This window comes from Penicillium longicatenatum (genome assembly GCF_028827895.1).
Source record: "Penicillium longicatenatum strain IBT 33135 chromosome Unknown contig_6_segment0_segment0, whole genome shotgun sequence".
NCBI lineage: Eukaryota > Fungi > Ascomycota > Eurotiomycetes > Eurotiales > Aspergillaceae > Penicillium > Penicillium longicatenatum.
This window is the reverse complement of record NW_026643123.1, coordinates 2,199,721-2,210,465: the sequence shown is the minus strand read 5'-3', so window position 1 is coordinate 2,210,465 and position 10,745 is coordinate 2,199,721. Positions and strand designations below refer to the sequence as shown.

The 10,745-nt window shown below is 50.6% G+C and overlaps 3 protein-coding genes across 3 annotated transcripts; 1 reads left to right on the top strand and 2 right to left on the bottom strand.

Annotated features, from left to right (window-relative positions):
- Positions 1 to 245: 245 nt before the first annotated feature.
- N7484_009008 (CwfJ domain protein) lies at positions 246 to 1,963 on the top strand (the record flags this gene model as incomplete). The annotated part of the gene is made up of 2 exons (XM_057119395.1): positions 246 to 259; positions 310 to 1,963. 2 exons carry the CDS (start codon positions 246 to 248, stop codon positions 1,961 to 1,963), a joined length of 1,668 nt encoding a protein of 555 aa, XP_056968950.1.
- A 610-nt stretch (positions 1,964 to 2,573) lies between these two features.
- On the bottom strand, positions 2,574 to 4,136 carry N7484_009007 (uncharacterized protein; the record flags this gene model as incomplete). Its single annotated transcript, XM_057119394.1, has 2 exons — positions 2,574 to 3,954; positions 4,024 to 4,136. 2 exons carry the CDS (start codon positions 4,134 to 4,136, stop codon positions 2,574 to 2,576), a joined length of 1,494 nt encoding a protein of 497 aa, XP_056968949.1.
- A 1,827-nt stretch (positions 4,137 to 5,963) lies between these two features.
- On the bottom strand, positions 5,964 to 7,807 carry nimT (putative tyrosine protein phosphatase MIH1; the record flags this gene model as incomplete). The annotated part of the gene is made up of 4 exons (XM_057119393.1): positions 5,964 to 7,095; positions 7,148 to 7,367; positions 7,429 to 7,496; positions 7,566 to 7,807. The coding sequence occupies 4 exons, from the start codon at positions 7,805 to 7,807 to the stop codon at positions 5,964 to 5,966; spliced, it is 1,662 nt and encodes a 553-aa protein (XP_056968948.1).
- Between the last annotated feature and the right edge of the window lie 2,938 nt (positions 7,808 to 10,745).

The following is a 10,745-nucleotide window of genomic DNA, read 5'->3' as shown; positions in this document are numbered from 1 at the left end:
TATTTATCCGAGGGACGCTCCACCCAGCCAGATACGGATTAGCGTCACGAGCTGGTCCAAGCTCCTTCAGGAAATGCGCCTCGATTCTCGTTGCATTTTCCTATTCAACTTTAACAAAGCAACCCCAATGTTCATTGACACCGAAATTCCAACATTAAAGGAGTTTTGGTTTTGGTGCACGTTCTGAGTGACAATTCTACCTCAGCCTCGGCCTCCTCAAAGGCGAATCAGGATATTATCAGAACATGGCTTCGAAGATGTAAGTGAGCTTTATTCCAGTCATTGGATGAATATTGACCAAATGAATAGCATTGTTCTTGGAGGCGTAAACTGCCAATTGCAAGCAGTGTTTACAAAGCTGGCCAAATTGCAGGTCAAACAAAACTTTGCCTTTGCAATTGTCGTCGGAAATCTCTTCGGTGATTGCTCAACGGAGAGTGAGCTCGACGAGATCTCTGCTTTACTCCAGGGGAACATCAATGTCCCCCTCCCAACGTATTTCACAATTGGTGATTTGCCGCTTCCAACTCGGATAGTAGAAAGGATCGAAGCCAACGATGAAGTGTGCCCGAATCTGTACTTCCTTGGCAAGCGAGGTACGCTGAAGACTTCGGAGGGAATCCGCATTGCTGCCCTTGGTGGCAAGTTAGCAAGTGCAGATTCACACAAGCCCGAAAGTAATGCTAGTGGCAAATTTCAATCAACATATGGCGAATCTGATGCCCGTGCGCTTTTCGGCACACACAGCGCCGATATTCTTATCACGAACCAATGGCCCAAGGGGATTCGAGTTGGCTCAAAAGCACCCTTGCCAGAAGACCAGAGCGTTTTAACGGCCGAAGTACAGTGTGTGGCTGATATCTGTGCCACTCTAAAACCTCGCTACCATTTCTCTGCATCCGACCCATTCTTCTATGAACGAGAGCCATTCTTCCACATGCCGACAGAAGACAGCCCTGATGTTAAGCCATTAACGCGCTTCATCTCCATGGCATCATTCCAGTCGAAGCAGAAATCAATGTACGCCTTCTCGCTAGATCCACAGGCTGCACCGCCACTCACAGTTCCGGCGGGTGCAACTGCATCCCCTTTGTCCGCTCCTCAATCTAAGCGCAAAGGACTTCCTACTCAGCGGGAATCATTTCAGCGCTTTGCGCCAACGGATGGTGACAGTCACCGCCCACACAAACGTCAGCGCGAGCGTGCTCCTCCTCCGGGCCCGGACCAATGCTTCTTTTGTCTCTCCAACCCCAACATCGCCACACATCTCATCACTTCTATCGGTGACGAAAGCTATCTCACAACAGCTAAGGGTCCCCTGCCACCAACTGATTTCTTCTCTTCTCTCGGCTTCCCTGGCCACATGCTCATTATTCCATTCTCTCACTCCCCAACGCTAAATTCAATTCAAGACCCGGAATCCCGTGCATCTACCTACAACGAGATGCAGCGTTACCGCACAGCCTTGCACAAAATGGTCACAGACCGCTCAGGTGGCAAGCTCGGTGCTGTAACGTGGGAAGTTAGTCGCACAAATGGAATACATACACACTGGCAATTCCTCCCTGTTCCAATCGATCTGATCCGTGATGGGCTTGTCGACGCCGCTTTCAAAGTCGAAGCTGAAAATCTCAAATACCCCCGTTTTTCTACCATCCCAGTATCAGAATCAAAGGGCGCGGAAGAGGCAGGCGATTTTTTCCGACTGTGGATCTGGAACTCGGTGGACACAGATGGGTCTGCAGAGGCTGGTGCAGCGTCGAGTGAAGAGAAAATGCTCATGCTGGAGCTATCGCAAGACTTCCGGTTTGATCTCCAGTTCGGTCGTCGCGTGATGGCCAAGCTACTGGAGCTGGATAAGCGAATGAACTGGAGGGATGCAACCCAGACTATTCAGGAAGAAGAGGCTGATAGCGCGGCGTTCAAGGAAGCGTTCCAGAAGCATGACTTTGCTCTGGAGTAATGCCTAACGAGCCATGTCAATTTGATAGGCTACGGAGGCTTCAATTTTTCTACATAACTGGAAAGCCTCCGATCTGACTGCCTGGGCCAAGGCTAATATGATTTTTGGAGGCCTGTCGCCATTTAATCCTAAATTTTGGAAATCTTGCCGAGTAAAACGCGGCCCGACAAACAAACCTTGAATTGACTGCACGTATAATCACATAATGCTACACAATCAGCCTACGTCCGCAGGAAGACAAAATATCTTATGTATTCCATACATTGGAAATGCTATACCTAACTAATAGTTGAGGTAAGACGCCAAGAAAAGAATGCCTCATAGATACCGAGACATAGATGAATCATATACAAACAAGATATCCATCTTGCAAACAAACCCCCAAATACACAGGCATAGATGACCGTTTGAGATCAGAGGACATGACAAAAATTGGAAAGACGATGGTATCAAAATGAGAAGGAGATACTCACAAACTTGTCTGCCTCGAGCAGAAAGGTGAGGATAACCGAGAAAAACAAAAGGCAAGATTTTTTCAAAGAAAAGAAAATGCAGAAAATTGAAAACGAAAGCATCATACATTTGAGTATGTACCGGTCCAGCCATCAAATCAGAAGTTCGTTGCGGGTTGCCGCCCACTCATCAACAAAGTTGGAGGACGATTCCTAGCTTCCTCTGTTGGGCTAACGGCCTGACCGATTGGTGCGCTAACGGCATGCCCAATAGGCTGGGCGTGGTATTCGTAGCTCTGGAAATCATGCGGCGAAGGCGCAGGGAAAGAAGGCGGCGGGGACGCGGGCAAAGCGGGTGAAACACCGCGGTAGGGAGGCTGAGAAGTATATGTGGGTGGGTACTGGCTTGAGCCGAAGGACGGTTGGCGGGTAAAGCCGGCGTTGTTGTGAGCAGCGTCTGAACTAGGCATTTGGGCGGTGCCGTAATTTGTGTGCGGGTTGTAGGCTGCCACTGGAGAGGGAGATGTGAGGCCGTGGGGTGCGTAGCCGGTGGCTGTGGGGTTGGCCATTTGGTTTGCGCCGCCAGGGCTGTAGTCATCATATGGCTGGACGTGATCATATGGCTGGTGTTGGTCATAGCCCTGGTGCTGGTCATACGGTTGGTTGTTGTATGGGCTTACAGCACCGACAGGCGAGGTAAGGCCAGGAGAGCGAGGGCCGTAGGGATCCTGTGCAGGGGCATAAGCCGCATTGGGTCCTGGAGAGCGGCGAGCATAGGGATCTTGAGCAGCGGCAAATGCGGCCGCGGGACCGGGGGATCGACGACCGTATGGATCCATGGCAGCGCCGGGGCCAGGAGAGCGCCGATTGTACGGATCGATAGCTGCTGCTGCGGCGGGGGAAGTCACGCCAGGTGAGCGTCGGCCATAGGGGTCCTGCGTCGCAGCTAGAGCAGCAGGAGCAGGCGAGCGGCGAGCGTAGGGGTCAGTCGGAGTGAACCCTCTGTAACCAGCACTGGCGGGTGTTCCCGTGCCCCGGTCCGGTGGGTAGTCTGCGAACGTGTTGACGTGCATTGGCGTACCAGCGCCATGCTTCCGATCCGCGGGGTTCAATGGCTCCATTTCCACATCCTCGTGGGGACTTGTGTCTTCGACGTGCTTATCAACAGCGTTGGCCCATGTGGGCATCTCAGGGAGCGCATCTTCATTGATCTTGGCTGTAGGTGACTTGGCCGTGTCAAAGGTGGCTGTCTGTACGGCACCACGGTACAATGGCGGCGCAGGAGTTGTGGGCTGCTGATTGTACGTGGGGGTCGGGTTGTATCCAGGGGATTGGTTGTATGAAGGAGTTGGGCCTGGGGGAACCAATGGAGGGTCATCGTAGTATTTAGGTTGCTTGTTCCTGCGGCGCCCAGAAGGACAACAACAACCACAACAGGCGGTGCAGCATCGATAACCACAGCAGATACAGTTGACAATGCAACCTATGACCGCAATGAGAATAACTGAAACGATGATGATCGCAACAATGACTGGCCACCTACATCGTACAAAGATCAGTATATGGTCGTGGAATTTCTCATTTGCGCTCCTCTTCCAATCAACCTACTTGCAGTATGACTTGGCCATACACTTGTCCCAACTTGTAAAAGTCGATTCAGTCGAGGCAAGATCGCGCGCAAACAGCGCCATGTGGGCGGCGCCCATCTTAAGCGAAGGCATGATGTATACAGCGCGATCGGCGTGAACACATTCGGATATTCAAGAATGATTGTAAAGCGCAAAATTACTCCCGTGCGACACGCGTGATCGAGAAATTAAATACTAATCAGGTCAAGTAGCACAGTTGCGTTCGTGATGTGGTCCCAGCTCAGCAACGAGTAACTCCGATAGAGCGCGATTTAGACCCTGAATCAACTGCCAAGCAAATTCAAGGCGGGGGCACGCGAAACCGTAACCAGTGAAGGGAGACGTATTCACGAATATGCGCCCGGGACACGAAAATAGCGAATGGAAAGAGAAAGGGTCCGGGGGATGACGACGACTTCAAAGGGTTGTGGGCTAAAAGAGTGAGCCAGGCAACACGGTTCGTATGCGACTGAGATCTAAGCTGACGGGCCCAGACAATGATAGACTTCAAAGACCACAGCCCCCAGGACTCGAAACGAGTGATAGCCCTGCGATTGAAGATGAAGTTGAAGTTAAGGAAAAAGACAACTCTTGAAACACGGAGAGGGGAATGGAGTAAGGGTTGACATGGCCCGCATTAATCTGCCTATCAGAATCTCCGCATACTTGAAACCGCCAATCGTCATTAACCATGCACCCGCCTCCTCCACCGTTTGCCGATCGCGCAAATTTGACAACCTCGTTGCGATATGCGGAGACAAGGAGACAAGGGTTCGGGAATTTTACCAGTATTTGGAGGGATTATTTGAATTATTTCATTTCTCACAAAGGGGACAACATATCAACAGCCTCCTCGAGGCGTTTGGCCACAATTAACCCATTAGATCCCATCAGGATTCAACCTTCGGAAAGGTTCCTTCCTGTAACACTGCCAGGCATTATCTCGTATGTACAGCTGGCTCACAGCCACTCATGAATGCACATGGAACCCCAGAATTCCCCCGCAAAACAACCCCAACACAGATAAACAAGCAGAGGGGAAGAGGGAACAATATTGGCAGAGGGGGCAAAGGTACAATGCAATGCATGCAGAAAAGCGCTCAAAAGTAGGTCGCATCGCAATGGATACGCAATTCAAAGGAAAGGAGGTCTGTTCCAGGAGGTTGGTTTTGAAAACTGTACAAAGAAGGGTGAAAAGTGGATTAAAGGGCAGTATTCGTGAAAAGGGATTAGATGGAGAGAAGGAAATGCCAAAGTAGTGGCGAGTTGGATGAAGCGTCTGTGGACGATCAGGGAGCATAAGGAAAAGGTCCGACGGAAAGACATGGCCCATTGGGCTTCGTAAGCAAATTCAAGTCGGTTCGATTGGTCGTGAGGGAAGACATAGGAAAAAGTGTCTCAGGATTCATCATCTGAGGGTGGTTCATCAAATTTGGGTGCCCAGGCGTCGTCGGGGGTGCTCATGGGTAAAGGTGGCGTGTCTCAACCATATGGTGAGAAAGATCAGATGTCCGGATATCATATCGGTGACAGAAGGAAAGATGATAATAAAAAGGAAATCGCTGAATCGTGCAAAGACTCTGAATGTCGAGTGAGCCGAAAAAAAGGAAAGGACGATATCACCAGCAGGATATCGTGGCGGTGCTGGAGAAGATTCAAAGGGGAAGCTGTCGAAGACGGGTGGAAGACGAAGTCAAGGTATGTGCGCTCTGCGCAGCTTCAAAATCGGTATCGCAAACCAGGGCTGCCAGAGTCAAGCATTGCGCTATGCCGATGCTGAAAAGGAAATGTGGTGCAAAAACTTTTGTGGCCACCAGGGAAGAAGAATAAGCAAAATGCCACGAAGGAAACACCTCACTCCGAGAAAGAAGAAACAATGGTATCCGTTTAGCGCCGTAAAGCAGAAGGGCGAGAAATTGTTTAGTAGGACAGCATTCGACGGCCCGGAGTGCGGTTTGGTACGGGACTGTCAGACATGGAGAATGGAGAGCTCATCAGACGATTGGTGCGCTCTTCATCGAAGCGGCAGCGACCAGTCGGGCTATCCTCCATCTGAGGGGAATGCTGGCCAAAGGCGAATGTCTGAGCGCGGTTCAACTTGGAACGCTGCTTAACCTTGCCAAGGCCACGCTCACACGCGAACTCATGCTCCTTTGCGTTCATCTCAACGTAGTTTTGAGGGAAGCAAAGGGCGCTGTGCTCAGCATAGAAAGCGCTGTACCCACCTTCTAAGATGTACATATCTGGGTAGGTGAGATGGGGATAGGAGTCGACATTGACGGCGCGGTCATGATGACGAATGTATTTAGCCATGATAGGCGCACGGTGGGCAGAATACTCGCAATGAAGGATCAATGCGGTTCGGGACTTAGGCGAGTTGAAAAGCTCACCGGCAAGCCGATCTTTATCGTTGTAATTAACGGCGCCATCAATGTGGCCACCTTCATACTCATATTCGAAGCGGCAATCAACGATCATAACATTGTCGAACTGGCCACTGAACTTTCCATCGAGAAGTTCCAGGAGGGTGTTTTTGGCGATGCGAGGCAGACCGTCCGCCCGATCCTCAGGTGTAAAGTGAGGAAGCTGGGGTTGAGGAGCGGTTTCGATGTCACTGATGGACTGGAGGGACTGTAGGGGTGCATTTGTAGATACCTTAGCCTCTTTTTCGGCAATAACATCCGCTGGGTTCTCAAACATGCTCAATGACCGACGACATTGCTTGCGAGGGCGCATCAAGGGATGAGAGGGCTTGCGAATAGAGTTTGGAGCGGGCGAACCACTGCTGCGAGAGTGGCTGATTGATGGGCGAAGCCGTGGCAAAGCCAAGTTGCTGGAAGAGCTGTTACGAGAGACAGATCTCTCTTGGGGAGGTGAGTCACCAAACATATCCTCCAGCGAGGTCGAAGTGCTCAACGACGTCTTGGCTCCCTGGGTGCTGAACCGGAAGGGAGGTGCTTTGCTTTCCTGGCCAGTTCGGTTCATCCCAAGTTGGAAAGATGCGGCTTTGCTCTTAGCCAGGCTGGGACGAAGGAATGGAGGGCGACGTCGCCTACACTGGTTATCAGCACTGACTGTCGGGCCATTTTACTTAAACAACTTACTCAGGTGGAGCGTACGTCGGTGCTTCCATAGGCGATGCCTGTAAAGGACTGGGAGCAGCCGACGTAATTGGAGAGTCCATAGGTGTATTCAATGGTGATGGTGAGTGGACCTCAAACTCGGTGGTGACGATGAAAGCGGGCTTGTGCGGCAGCGGGCTCATTTCCATAGGATCCATACCAGCAGGCGACGAGGGCAACGGGGGCGTAGTCAACACATTATCTGTTTCACTGTCTTAGCAACTCCCACTTTGTGTGTGTCATTGAAAGCAAAGATTGCGTACCACGTCGATTGGCCATACTCAACGCATTGGATGAGAACAAAGACCGCCGGGGCGTAACCAGCTGCGGACTAATTATAGAGTCAGCTTCTTTGATGCTCTCCCCGCGTGTAAACGAACAATCCATGGAACCAACAAACCTTTGATCAATATGAAAGTTTTGGGACAGATCAGCTGCCAAACTGGCGGCCGGCGAAGAACCCTGCAGAGGACCCATGTTGAAGTAATCGGCACCAGACTTCTTCATTGAGAGGTCTTTGAAGTTGAATGGATTGCTACCAAACCCGGACAATGGGTACGAAGTAGGAGCTTCAGATCTGAAGCACCGCCCGAAGAGAGCAGGTGAAGGCTGCATAGCGGCCAGCGGAGACGAATGTTCCATTTCGACGACAACCGGACGTGACTGGGCCAGAATCCAACCTGCTACACACGATCCCCAAATCCAAACCAAAGAGAACCCAACTCAAAGTATCGTCTTTCTTTTTCCCAGTATGTCGACCTTTGCGATATCAATCACAACCCTATCGGAGAACTTCCTAAGCACCACCGATGTCGAATCCCCAACTAGAGAGGAGAAAACCCAGATCTCGAGCCCAAAAACCACCGGCGGCCGAAGATCTGATCGTAAGCTATCGTGGAGAACTTAAAGAATCATGGCCGAAAAGTGCGGAGATCGGGGGGCGGAAGCTGCAATTGGAGAGGGGCCGACAGCTCGTGGGCTGAGGGGGCGATGCACAGTGAGATGTATCTAACTCGTGAAGCAACTATGAACTAGAAGCCTGGCGGAGAGATACAAAGGGAACTCAAGGTGCTAAAGGAGGTTCGGAGGGGTTGTCGGATTGGAATGTCGTAGGAAATGAAGAGAAGAGTAGAAAAAAGGTGGAACAAAGCGGCTTCAAGAAAGAAACTCGTGAAGCTGAAGGGATGGGTCTGTTGCAATGGCAACGCAAGTGGGGAGGATCTCCAGATAGTGTACGGTACGATGTATTATACACCCCATACGTAATAATGCGGCGGTAACCCGGTTGTGTGCAGTTCGGTGATTGGGATGGAAAAAGTGGGGACTCGGTCGTGCTGCTTCCCCAAATTAACTATAGAATAGTCAATTTTTTTTTAAACATGCATTTATTTGATTTATTTGGTATGCAATGTATAATCTGGCTCCGACCTGCAGGCTCAATCTAGTATTGATGTGCAGGTAGTTCCCATGCTTTCCTCCCAGGGGGAAGTTTGGCCCCAGTCTGGTTGCCCGGGCTCCCTTGCCGCCCATCGTCCGGACTACTGGCTGCTCAGCAACCCCAGCGCCTATCAGAGACCTTACTGTCTCCGTCCGCCCTCATTCCTTTCCGGAGTGCACGGTTACCAGGGGAAATCCCAAAATGACCCCCAAATACTCTTGGCACCATGTGTCTCGGGCTATTAGCTACTCATTAGGCTCAGCTCTGACTGTGTACTCAGATCCCTCCTTTCCCCCCTGGCCTACAAGAACCTGGGGAAATCCTGGAACTCTGCAAATCAATATCCATACCAAGGCGAGGGGACACCCTCGGTTCCATTAAATGAAAAACGGTTTTAGGGTTGTTTCCTCTGGTGCCCACCCTGTATAGAAAAATTTTCAGGTACCATCGGGGCTTATACCTCACAAATGGATAGTTTCGGTGCGTCTTCCATGGTCTTCGGTCTCCACAAATGGAGTGGAAAAAAGTTTTTTCCTCGTCTCATAAAACATCCCGTGTGTGCCGTTGCAAACCTGAGCTGAAAAACGGAGCGAGATCGAGCCTAAGGAATCAGGGCTCCACTAATTCAATTTAGCAGTTTCCACTGGTTCGGAAAATAGAGCTTCGCAAACGCCAAACGAGGGCTTGATGCAAGTGATGCTAGGATCGCCCATGCAAGGACAAGCATGACTTGGATACCCAATGCAATGGATTCAATGCAATAAATGATCGAGAAACGGTTCGAATCTATTTCTGATGTCATTGGACAGTCCCTAGCTCAGATCTTTGGGGACACTCGTGAAGCGAAAAGCTCGGACTGATTCGGCATGTCCAAATAGGAAAGTCCTGCTGATGGTTTGAGCTTCATTAATGGTGCGTTGTAACTTCTACGGGGACGATCATTCCCATAGTAAGGACACTAACGAGGGTTAGGGCCGATAAGAAATTAAGGAAATGAAAGAGGAAAAAAAGAGGAAAGGAGGGAAATGATCTCCAGAGCATGTATGCCTGTGATCGGAGTTCCTGGCCGAGGTGGTGATTGGTGTGATTTCAGTGATGGCGCATCATCGCGCAAGAGAGTTCGTCCCTGCATGATCACTACCCCGTTGGGAAGAACGCGATCGGAACAAGCTACCCCACCATGATGCCCCAGTTTCTTGACATCGTAAGCCTCTTGGACAACCATTATTGAGTAAGGAATGGAAGGTTATCTCTAGTCCATGATTGCAATTCATACCCTTTGATAATAGTCCCATACCCATGACGCTGCCCTTACTTGCATTCCAGTTGATCAAGGATCCGCGAGGAGATCCTTCAATGTCGCGCATCCCTTGAGCCCCTTCGTAGGATGTTTCTGGTATTAATTGCTACCCTAGGGCCGTAGATTTTATGAACCAAATCCCGTCCCGCTGACTGTCCCTCCGGTGAATCTTCGAAAATGGATTTTCCGTGACGATATCAGAAATGTCGGCTCCCGCCGTGGGGATGACGAATACGGCAACTCCCAGCTCCATAACAATATCGGAATTGCCGCAGAGATCATTGGGGGCCGACAATTGATTCATGAGATCACGTCACCGGCGCTTGTTGCTAATCTATTCCCCGCTAGATTTGGCCCAGCGTCAATAATGGGCGGATCGGCTATTTGGTCATCAAAGCTCGAGGCATCAACAATTGATCACATTTGGCGGCAAACCGACTCCATTTTGCGGTCCCAAAGAAGTCTCCGGACAGCCGATGTGGGATATCAGACGTGTGGGACACGCCAAAAGCAAATCAGCACGTCCAATTGATCAATTAATTTGCCACCACGCTGCAAAGCGGCTCTTTATGGACCTGAAACTGCTAGTCGACGGAGTGGGCAACAATCGTCCAGTCATAGTGGGTTGGATGCATCGAGCCCAAATCCTGCACCCCACGACTTTCTATTCTGGGCACTCGAAACCCCTCTTTCGTGAAACACCGGGTTGCTTCTGATACGATGCAGCTCTTTGGGTCGAGCCACATGAGTCTGCATGACAGTTGATCCCTCAACCTGCAACTGCTCTGTTCCATTGTCTGATGCATACACCCCGTGGCAGCCACTATAACAATGCGGTGTGG